Genomic DNA, 11,760 nt, shown 5'->3' on the forward strand with positions numbered 1-11,760 from the left:
ATGAATGGAATAATTAACCCGAAAGAAAAATCACCTTTATTTCTAAATTGTTTCTGTGCTTCCAGCTCAAAATTCATTGCAAAAGATAGAGAGGGAAAACAAAAAACAAACACTTTGGGGATTGGTTCAACTTTTTCATTTGTGATCTTGGGTTTTGGTTTTAGAAATGAAAGGAAGGAAAAGGATATCTCAGAGTGAGGAAGGAGGAGGAGGAGGTGGAGGAGAGGGTGATGAGAAAGAGAAGGAAAGGGGAGGGACAGGAGATGAAATAGTTGAAAATGGACTTGGGCAGAAAAGGGAGGAGGAAGATGGAGAAGAAGAGGATCACGAGGAGGAAGATGATAACGAAGAAGAAGAAGACGAAGAAGAGGAAGAAGGAAAGGAAGAAGAAAATGGTGAGAGGAAAGATGAAGAGAGACTAAGCTTGATGATGGGTTCTTTGAGATTGAAGCTATTCGTCGTAAAAGGGTTCGAAAGGTTGTTTTTTTATTCTTCGCTAATACCTTTTTTCTTGGGTTAATTTTCTTTTGAACCAAACAGCCAGCTGAAAGGGTTCTTTTGTGTTCAAATCTGACTTGTTTTCAGTTTCTCTTCTTTGCTTTTATCTAATTATGAGTTTGTTTGTGTATGATAGGGCCAGCTTCAGTATCTCATCAAATGGTGAGTACCCTTATTCCATCTCTCTTGACTGGATTATGAATTGTTCTCTTAAGAAAATGGTAAACTAAGTAATTGATTTTGGGTGATTGTTATTGTGTTTTTAAGGCGTGGATGGCCGGAAGCTGCGAATACATGGGAGCCATTGGAGAATCTACAGTCTTGTTCTGATGTTATAGATGTATTTGAGGCAAGGTAAGATTTCATTGACTTCCTATATTCGAATGCATTTATTCATTATTTTTGTTTCATATTAATTAGACCGAGAGTCTTCGATCGAGTAGCCAAATTCGGCTTTATTGTTAAGTTACTAATTAGTGCTATCGATCCCTTTGATATATGGCAAATGGTTGAATTTGTTTAGTTTGTGATAACTATTTGGTCAAGTTTAGTTGTGTCTTCCTTTTATAGGGTAAGGAAAATTGTATAAATTGGGAAAGTAACATTCTGGTCTTCATTTCCTTTTTCGTCTCTTCAACTGTTTAGCAAACAAGGTGTACGGAATCAATTCGTCCTTTCGTGTAATTATTTGCTTACGTTTCTTTATGCTTTGAAGCTTACATTCAGGGAAGCAGGGACGAAAGCGCAAACGCAAGCATGGTGGTCTTCATACACATTCCAAGAAGAAGCAGACGAGTTCCTCTATTGCTACATATAATTCAACTGATCTTGAAGTTAGTGTTATTGATAAGCCTCCCTTGGTTCCCATTGATGATTCTGGCATTCCTGATCTTTCTGCTTCAAGTACAGTTACAGTGTCATTACGTGAGGGAGAATGTAACGGAAATGGCAACACTGTCAAAAGATCTAAGAGAGTTAAGGAAAACAGTTCTGCAAACGGTTCAAAGATAATTGATGGGAAGAAGGATGAAAATGATTATGATACCAAGCTTAGTGAGCTAAAAGGTGCACTATCTTCCAAAGGGACCAACGCAGATAAGTTTGCAGTACGGTTCCAAGAAGGCAAGGCTTCTGAAGGTGATGGTCCTGTCAATGAGCTACCAAGGGTTGGGGAATCAGTTCCGAGTGATCGTCGCACAGGAGCTAAAAGGAGGAAGCCTAGTTCTGTTAAGAGGTTTAAACAGGATTCAGCTTCTACTGGACCTAATTTGACTCAAAATGCTATCAATGTTGGCTATGCAATTACAGATGCAGATATGGAAATGGTTAATCTTGGTTTAACAGCAGATGGTTTGAGTCATAGGCCCCTGATTGATAATTCTGTAAATGTACCTGTCATAACCAAGATCATCAAGCCTGTAGAATTTTCAGCTTCCATATCAGACAATGATCAAGATGTCTCTGTAACCTTTCTGGCACTCAGGTTCGTTACCACCTTTTATATGGAAATTATTCTCTGTGCTTCTGTCTTCTAAACCTTGAAACCTATTGTAGTGGAAAGTGAGACATCTTTTTACCAGATAAATGAAATAAAGCTTTTATTATATCTGTTCTCTTTTCTCTATCAAGAAGTAATTGGACTGCAAATAACTTCCTAAAGTGTATAATTGCTTGCCACTGTTACCTTAATTGGCTGATTTATTGTGTCTTGTATATCTACGTTTTGTTTAGTACCTTTTATGTTGAAACTTCTATCCTTCAACGTATATGCGCTTTCAGATCATAATCAATTTATTGCCCTATGAAAGTTCCGAAGTTTTGGTTAATGTGACTTGTTGCGTTGCACTCGGTGGGTGGTGTTATTGGGTTGAAGTATGGTTCTTGTTTGCATAAGCTATCATATTCTGCTGTATTAATATTTAAGTTGATGTTTCTATTGCCAGTGGCCACTGACATAGTAACTAATTTTGTGACATGAACTGTTAGAATACTCAAATTTCTAGGTTTTGCATTTTGATGTTAATCAGAAGAGACCCTTACTGATATTATATATGATCGTATAGTTTGAAAGTACTCAAATTTTGTTTTTGGCGCGTTTTTGACAGGTCTGATGGAAAAGAGGTCATGGTGGACAACCAATATCTTAAAGCTAACAATCCACTGCTGGTAACGGTTCATCTTCTTGCCCAATCTTTTCCTTAATCAGAACTGGCTCCAAGAGCTGACAATTCAAGCACCTTTTTTTTGTCTTTTTTCCTTCCATTTCAGTTAATCAACTTCTACGAGCAACATCTTAAGTATATCCCTCCATCTTGATCACCAAGGCGTATTTATTTAGCTCATCGACGAAGCTGAAGGCTGTCACATTCATTTTGTTTGTATGCATTGTTGTAACTCTATTACATTAGTTGCAGAAGATAGAGCTGGATAGCAAGTGCTGTCTCATTTTCAAGTTCCCAGCCGACTGATACAGTGGTAGCTCTCTCTCATTCTATGTATAGCATTAATAGTGTCTGAATCGGACATTTAACGTCGTTACAACTACCATTGAACTTTTCTCTTATAAAGTGTGATGAAGCCCACTTATCCCTTTTTGTGTCTTTCGTCGATGTAGACCACACACGGAGCTTGGCATGGTATCGTGGTGGAGGAATCTATCTTTTGTGCTCAAATTTGCTTAGCATATTTGCTTGCAATGGTAGGGTTTTTCCACCTTTGGTATCTTGTACCTAGCAGCAATATATTGCATTGTTTTCTAGAATTGCATTGTATGGAACCCTATTAGTCTAAGCTACAATAGTTTTTGGCATTCTCTTTAATGAATATCTTTGTTTGATGAAAATTGTTGAATGTCTATCCGATTTCGTGTCGGATATGGTTTTTTATTACCGGAAAAACGTGAGAATCTTGCGAAGAATATGATCATATAGTATAAAAATAAAAATACTACATGAAAAGAGTATGTTGAGCCAAGTCAGATGCACAGGAGGTAAGAGGAGCAAGTCCAATTATGTTAAGAGGCTTAAACAGGATGCATAGGCCTTTAAACGAACGCACACGAACAGAGGTATGTTTATGTTTATTCATTTAATAAATAAATGAACATAAACGAATACAAACATAAACGAACATAAACGAACAAAAAAAAAATTTGTTCATGTTCGTTCATTTAATAAATAAACGACCACAAACATAAATGAACACGAATATAAACGAACATAAAAGTTGGAGACCTTGCCTTCCATTGATCTTTTATGAAAAATAGTTGACAATGCAAATTAACCAAATCTACAATGATAAATAATGTAAGAACTGATTAGCAGTGATGAAATGTTTGAAGATATCAGATATTTCGATCGATCTTTTAAAGATGTTAAATGATTCACATGATTTTAATTTAACGCTATAACATTTATCTTAGTGGTCCATGATTACATATGAACAATTATTTTCCACTACGTTATTCTAATAAATTCGCCGGTTAAAAGTTTGGTGACTTCAATGTCAGACTTTAGTGAGATTTGTTAATAATGATAATTTTCATTGGCAGAATAGAAAATTTAACAGCATAAAAATTTTGAAGGGTACAAATTGGACTACAAGGCAATAACATAGATTCGAAATCCCTCTTATGCTACATATCTAACTGATATTATTGCTAAACCACCATTCAAAATTTTAATGTATCTAAAGTCTACTCCACAACTAAAGGTCACACAATAACTATGAAAACAAAAGTTCATTGTCAAAGTGTATTTTCTACTTATTAATGGGTTCTTCCTGGAAAACCCATTACTTCCACAATAACTTTACATATCAACTATTAAGCCAAATAAAACAGATAAATAGATGAAAACAGACCTGTAAAACTTCAAATTGCACTATAATATAAATTGTTTTGAAGCTTTCATCGATCGTCTCCCCTCTCCAGTGAACACTAGAGTTTGGGAAAAAGGAGGAAAATGAATATAGGTGCGAGGTGCCTCACGGGTTAACATATTTGATTTAATCTTCAAATAAAATTGGGTTAATTATGAGGTTGGTCATCAGAATATTAGATTAATTAATATTTTTAAGATACTTACAAATTGATCACCAAAATTGATTTAAGAAGATTGGGTTAAACATAAATGAACGAACATAACCGAACGAACATAAACGAACAAACATAAACGAACATAACCTAACATTCACGAACGTAAATGAACGAACGAGACATATGTTCGTGTTCGTTCATTTAATTAAACGAACACAAAATCTTATTCATGTTCGTTCATTTAATAAATAAACGCACATAAACGAACTTCCCGCCGCACGGTTCATGAACGGTTCGTTGAACGTTCAGTTCATTTACAGCCTAGGGATGCAGCCTCGCCTGGACTTAATTTTGCCCAAGATGCTACAAATATCAGTGTTGGGTATACAATTACAGATTCAGAGATGGAATCAATCTTGGTTTAACTGCAGACAGTTTGAGTTTTAAACAATATCAGTAATGCCTATCTGATGTTCGTTTAATCGAAAAACACTTTAAACTCCACAAATTTAGCAATGAGTATTTTAATTTCTTGTTTTCCAATCATCCATTTCAGCAAATATAGTGGATTAAACATTCATCTTTTCTTATATTTGACTTGTCTAGATAATTAAAGCATGATATTCTTAGAGAATTAAACAAAAAACGTCTTTATATCCAATTTATCTTCATTATTATTTTAATTTTTTACTTTTATTTTTAATTTTTTTGCTTACTTTCTTAATTGAATCGTTTAACTTTTTATTTCTCATCAATTCTATTCAATTATTTTTTATTTTATTAAAAAATATGTAAAAAAGTAAAAATTATATAAATTAAGTCAGATTATAGTTGAATTTGTAATTAATTTTTTGGATTAAATTTTGATAGATAAAAGTATTTCTAAGATCAATTTAAATCGAGTTTAAATCAATTAAAAACTTGTCTCTCCTATTAAATTTTTTATATTTCATTTTTTAAAGATTTTTAAAATTTTAAAATGTTCATCTTATTTAAATGTTAACTAATTAGACGTTATCAAACTAAAAAATATTTAACCATAAATTAAAAACTTAATTAGTTGAGATTTTTTAAATAAAAAATCAATTAATCTATAATTGAAAATAGATAAATAATTATTTAATTTAATTTATTATTGTTATTCAAAACTAAGGCACATGTATTGTTGTCCCTATCACCATGCTGACTAAAAAGGAAAAAAAGGACTTCCTTTTTCTAGTGACCAAAAATCCCCAAAAGGCCAAAACCCAAAGCTTCTAATTTTCTAAATTTTCTTCCATTTATGCTTTAGTATAAGGTTTATTTCGAGCAAAAAAGTTGTAAATTCCAACTGGGTTTTTGATAAATTTTGAAGCTTTCAGGGAGTGTTTGAGGGTTTTTGTTAATTTTGAAATATCATATTTGTTTGTTTTGAGAAATGGGAAGCAGGAAAGAAGAAGAACGAAACGAGAAGATAATAAGAGGTCTCATGAAACTGCCTCCTAATCGTCGTTGCATTAACTGTAACAGCTTGGTAATTTTTTTTCAAACTTTCTTCTTTTTTTTTAATGAGAAAAAAAGCTGTAGGCTTATGTGTTTTTGTAGTTAAGTCGTGTGTTCAGAAAAAAAAAAATATGGTGAAATGGAAAGAAATGGTTTCTGTAATTGGGTTTGTAATTAGTGAAAAAGAAGATGGATTTGAGGTTTAGACATGGTTTTCCCAAATTGGGTTTTCTTGATTCTTGAATGCAATGAATCCATTAATAGTGATTTTGAAGATGATAAATCAGCTGGTTTGAAAAGAGTGTTGAGATTTGCTTTGTTGTTTCTTTCTATATTCTGCTGAAACTAATAGATTTCAGGTTATTGTTGCAGGGTCCTCAGTATGTTTGCACAAATTTCTGGACTTTCATTTGCATGACTTGCAGTGGGATTCAGTGAGTATTTTATTTTAGTTATTTCAGCATCTACTATTTTGAAAGAGAAATAATTTCACCGTTGAGAACCTTGGCGGTTTTTGGAACTATGTAAATTCATCAATGCTATGTTACTTGAACTTGGTTGTGGTTATTGGATACGGGTATGTATCCTACCAGGGGCGGAGTCAGGATTGAACTATGAGGGGGCAAGTTATTTAACTTTCAAATAAATAGGATCTCTAAAATCGAATAAACCATAACAGTTAAAGGAGTTATGGTTTAATTTCACTAATTTTAAAATTGAAGGATCTTAAAGAGTAATTAAACCAAAAAAACTAGAAGTTAAAATTTCATTTTTAAAACTAAAAGGGTCCTGAAATATTATTAAACCAATAAATTTGGGAGGGGCAATGTCTTAATTGCATTGATTTCAAAAATTTTAGTGACCTAAAACCAATTAAACCATCAAAGTTTGGGGGCGGGGGAGCAATTTCCCTTCTCACCTCCCATGTGGTTCCGTCCCAGTATCTGACACTAGTATGGTCAAGCTTTTCAAAGGTTTTCCACGTATTTGGAAGATCTTTGTAGGTCATGCTCAGATGACCATTTACCCATACCCACGTGTCGGACGTGGGTACTTAAAGAAATGTAGAGTAGGTGCAGCATAGGATTCATGCATTATGATTTTTGAAAAGATAAACTTCTTGCGACTTCAGTTATTGCTCATGTGATGGTTTTAAGTGTACTTAACTGAAAGGACTTAATGCATGGTTCGTTTCCAATTTGGTCCATGATTGTTTATTTATATTTACTTTGCATGATTATGGTGGAGTGACACCACATCGCAGAATTGAGCCTTTCGGTTCTACCATTTTTTTCTTTCTTATGCTGGTGTTCGTTTGTGTTCATATTAATTTGTATTGCAGTCGTGAGTTTACGCATCGTGTAAAGTCTGTATCAATGTCAAAGTTCACTTCACAGGAAGTTGAAGCTCTTCAGAATGGTGGTAATCAGGTGTGTAAACGTGTTACATTTGTTGTTATCTATGGCAAGATTGTGACGCTTATTGTAATGCTAAAGTTCTTTGTTTTACTCTTTTTAGCGTGCAAGAGATATTTATCTTAAGGATTGGGACCTGCAGAGGCAAAGATTGCCAGACAGCAGGTGCAGAATAGGTTTTTATTTTTCTTTTTTCACTTAAAGTACTAAGCACGTTCTCGATAGATATGGGATTTTCTAATAACTCTTTCTCATTGCAGCAATGCTGATAAAATCCGGGACTTCATAAAGAATGTATATGTGGACAGAAAATACGCTGGAGGAAAAACGCATGACAAGCCTCCAAGAGACATGCAGGTTAATTTCTTCGTACATGATATACATAGCTCAAACTTTCAATTCTTCAAATTAATTTTTATTGCTAAACCTTAATGCTGCTTGGATCTTTCCCTAAAACCATACATTCTAATTATAAAGTGAAACAAATACGGTTGTGGATGATTTCATACGAGGTTGAACTTCCTAATTTACATATATATATTTCCTAAAATGACTTTAGCTTTATCTTTCTTTCTTTTTTTTGAAAAAAAAACTTTTTATAGAAAGTGGAGTTGATCTCTCCATTATTAAGGTCATTTAAAAAAAATGAACTTGCTTGAAATGGTCTGAGGCACTTTTGCCTTCTGGCACTAAGGTGCAACACCTAGGCCTTGATAACACTGGACAAGCTCACCTCTTGATATTAGCATTTCTACATGCTCCTCTCTCAGTTTTATTTGAATACATTTCTCTAGATATTGGAGCAGTGATTTAAATGTGTGAGTCTTAAATGAATTTGACAGAGTCATAGAAATCATGAAGATGAAATGAGACGTGCCAGCTCTTATCATTCTTATTCTCAAAGTCCACCATATGACTATCAATATGAAGACCGGCGTTATGGTAAACAAGTTGCTGCTGCACTTTCTAGGAAGCCTGGTTCAGACCGAGGGCACTATATGGGGAAAGTTTCTAGTTTTGTTTACAGTCCTGGTCACTTAAGTGACCAAATGTTTGACGATAGGTTTGCAAATGAGGGCTCTGCTCCTAGGGTTTCAGACTTCTCTGTATCTAGTGGAGGTGATCCCTTCGCATCTGGTAGAGGGTCACCAAATTTCCGGAAGAATGTTGGATTTGCAAGCCCAACTTTTCAATCTCAAATAGATGTTTCAAGTGAAGATACACATCATCAGATGATTAATCCGTCTCTGGACCCAAGTTCCCACAAAGATGCTGGAGGGGTTCCACCACCCCAGGTCATATCTCACACTTGCATATAATTAGTGAGAATTAATTTCTTTTTAATTCCTTCACTACATCTGAAAACATGTGATGTTTCTGAAGCATTATTGAAACGCAATGTCTGCACTTTGTTGGGGAAGTTCCTTATGGTGATTATAAAACTTCAAGAAAAGAGCTCAAACCTTCGTGATAAATTGTGTAGCTCTTAACATATCTAAAAACATTCTAGTCGAGCCTGCCTTTTTTAATTCAAAATTCAGGCATTACACATGCATAGTTTTATTGTCAGTTGCTACCTAGGCATGCATGGTGCATGCACAAAGACCTATAATTAAATTCTCATTTGGAGATAACATTAGCGTTTCTTGAAAGTGGTAATGTTATTTTTGCTGACTTTTTGATTGCTGGAATATGAATCTAGCTTAGGTGTTTAATGTGTCATTAATAAAAGCATGTTAATACAAGTCAGCATGACCATAATGTTGTCTCTGAACCTGAAGAAACTGATCAGTTCCGTTATGCTAAAACATCTACCATCACGCAGTCATCTGTTCCCGTGAATTATGGTGGCCTGGATCTCTTTAATACACCTGAGGCTTCTGCTTCTCTACCAATAGATTTGTTTCAGTTACCTGCAATATCATCAGTTTCTTCCAAAGATTTATTACAACCTGCTGCAGTCTCATCAACGCCACCTGGGAATTTAGACCAACCTCCTCCATCTATAGACTTATTTGCTGGGATTGTTGAGCAGCAACCAGCTACAAGTTTCGATGGAAAATCGTCCGAGTTACCTGTACCTAAAAATGAAGGATGGGCAACATTTGATAGTCCTCAGCCTGCAGCATCTGATCCAGTAACCAAAAATCTTTTACCTGCTTTGATGCCCAGTGATGAAGATTTGTCAGTGAAGTTTGACCAACCATCATCCCTAAACACAACCGTGCAGTGGTTATGTGTTGAAAATTATAGTGCTTTTAGGGATAGGTCAACAATGTCTAGTCAATGGCAAGAGGGGCATGATGGTCAAACATCCACTGTTGCAACTGGCACTCAGGTCAGCCACTTCGCTTGGCCTACATATGCTTATGGTTTGAAATATAAACGTTTATCTCCTGTCAAACATATAGTCAAGTGACCCACTGTCTTTGAACAGTCATGGAATGCTTTTAATGATTTTGCTGAATTACTTCCTGTTGGACCTCAAGTAGTAACATACAATCATTTGGCAAGCACTGATGAACATTTGGGCTTAGCAGTTTCAGAGGTTCGCTACTTTTATTTCTAATGATGCCAAAATATCAACTTTTCTTTAACTTATGTTTAAAATGTTTGTTCCTGCAGAACCACGATAATGATGGCATCCAAAAAGCTGACTCCCAATCTGGTTTTGCTGCTGCTACTGTTCCATCAGAGAACGGAATAGCACCATCATATGCTCCATCGATGAATCCACTTTTGGTTTGTTCTTTTAACTTACTGGTTCTTTTGTTCTCGATCGCTTATTTAATTCGTTTTTGGTTTTGAACTTATTTTGCAGGGAGAGAAAGAGTCACATGCTGCCAATCATAAATCAACCAACCCATTTGATGTTCCTTATGATTCTGAGTTGGAACAAAACGATATGGTATATCAAGGTTTTTTTCCCCTGACAATATATCATGCATGTTGATCATTCGATATCTTCATACTTTGTTGTTTCTATAAAAGTGATTAATCTTTACTCGAGGATAAAATGCATCTGTTTATCCATGTAACCTTTTTGCACTGTTCTATGGGGATGGGTGGTTCAGTTTGCTTACCATTTCTTCCAAGGGAATATTTACTGTGATTTTATCTGTCATTGTTTGTCGGTATCTCCAGCATATTATAAACAAACTGCATGTTGCTTTAGTTCTTTCACCTACCTATCTTAGCATGCTTGGAGAACACTTTTTTCCCCGGAGGATGTCAATAATGTTTGTTTTGTCCTTCCCGTTTAGTATTCCATGCTTTACGTTGATTTGGAACATATCTCTTGTGGGTAAGGGCACTTGTAATATTGATTCTAAAAAATTTCTTACTGGTTTATGGCTTATTGCAGTTCTTTGATATAAGTTCGATAAAAGCCACACTTCCTAATGCTCACTTGCCTTCTCCCTTTCTCGGTGGTGTACCTCAACCGTGGCTTCCTCAGAATCCAGCAACACCAAGTTCACAATTACCGTAAGTTGCTTATCATGTTATCGTCTATTTCATCACTGTCATCTCAATTTTCAAAAGAAAATGAAAGTGACTGTGCATATATCATGCTTTTGGAAGTTAATTTTTTATATATATACATATCAACAGGAATGTCCCGGCCCAAGAGCCTGTTGCTTCCATCGGAGGAAACCCATTCGCGTAGACACTACCGCCAGCAGTAGCTTTTTAGTCTTTTTTCAGTCTAGTAGAGGGCCTGTTGCTTCCATCGGAGGAAACCCGTTCGCGTAGACACTACCGCCAGCAGTAGCTTTTTAGTCTTTTTTCAGTCTAGTAGTTGCCTGGTACACCATGACGTGGTCAATGTCTCGGTACGTACAATATAACTAATTCTACTGTGTAGTCATTCTAATTTTTTTTTCATTGCACAAAATAATACCATTCTCGAGGCCGGAAATTCCTTTTAGTGTCGCGTCGGGATTCAGTCCTTGGAAGCAATGATGCACCGGGACAGAATTGTATGAGAGAGGCTTTGGTTTTTATGGTTCTTAGGGTGGCAAAGACATGAATGGTATTGTAATTTGTTTGCAGCTTTCTCTTTGGATTGTTTTTCTTGCAAATTTAGAAGTGTCTTCAGTAAATCTTGAACTAGTTTTTGCTTCAATCCCTATACTGGTAATTTCTCTCTTATTTGTAGTTTTTAGTTTTTTCCCCTTTTGATACTAGGCTGCAAAATTTTGGTCAAAATAATTTTGGGGTCCTCTCAATTTTGTTAATGAGTAAATTGGATCCTCTAAAAATAAACGGAGTAATTTAGTCTCTATCAGCTACAAGTCATGATGTTCATTTTTTTCATCCATTTGCCTT

The 11,760-nt window shown here is 35.2% G+C and overlaps 1 protein-coding gene and 1 pseudogene across 1 annotated transcript; both read left to right on the top strand.

Annotated features, from left to right (window-relative positions):
* The first annotated feature begins 41 nt into the window (after positions 1 to 41).
* Positions 42 to 2,934, top strand: LOC120177133 (annotated as a pseudogene).
* A 2,805-nt stretch (positions 2,935 to 5,739) lies between these two features.
* Positions 5,740 to 11,557, top strand: LOC120177380 (probable ADP-ribosylation factor GTPase-activating protein AGD14). The gene is made up of 12 exons (XM_039183556.1): positions 5,740 to 6,047; positions 6,389 to 6,450; positions 7,359 to 7,446; positions 7,535 to 7,596; positions 7,692 to 7,788; positions 8,274 to 8,726; positions 9,257 to 9,769; positions 9,869 to 9,979; positions 10,057 to 10,173; positions 10,253 to 10,339; positions 10,796 to 10,917; positions 11,044 to 11,557. The coding sequence occupies exons 1-12, from the start codon at positions 5,952 to 5,954 to the stop codon at positions 11,096 to 11,098; spliced, it is 1,863 nt and encodes a 620-aa protein (XP_039039487.1). The 5' UTR covers positions 5,740 to 5,951; the 3' UTR covers positions 11,099 to 11,557.
* Positions 11,558 to 11,760: the final 203 nt, after the last annotated feature.

Source organism: Hibiscus syriacus, unplaced genomic scaffold (assembly GCF_006381635.1).
Source record: "Hibiscus syriacus cultivar Baekdansim isolate YM2019G1 unplaced genomic scaffold, ASM638163v2 tig00112285_pilon, whole genome shotgun sequence".
NCBI classification, from domain to species: Eukaryota; Viridiplantae; Streptophyta; class Magnoliopsida; order Malvales; family Malvaceae; genus Hibiscus; species Hibiscus syriacus.

Coding starts and splice junctions, on each gene's coding strand:
- LOC120177380 (XM_039183556.1), top strand. CDS start 5,952: ATGGGAAGCAGGAAAGAAGAAGAACGAAACGAGAAGATAATAAGAGGT. Junction 6,048..6,388: donor GCATTAACTGTAACAGCTTG/GTAATTTTTTTT, acceptor TTATTGTTGCAG/GGTCCTCAGTATGTTTGCAC. Junction 7,789..8,273: donor AGCCTCCAAGAGACATGCAG/GTTAATTTCTTC, acceptor TGAATTTGACAG/AGTCATAGAAATCATGAAGA.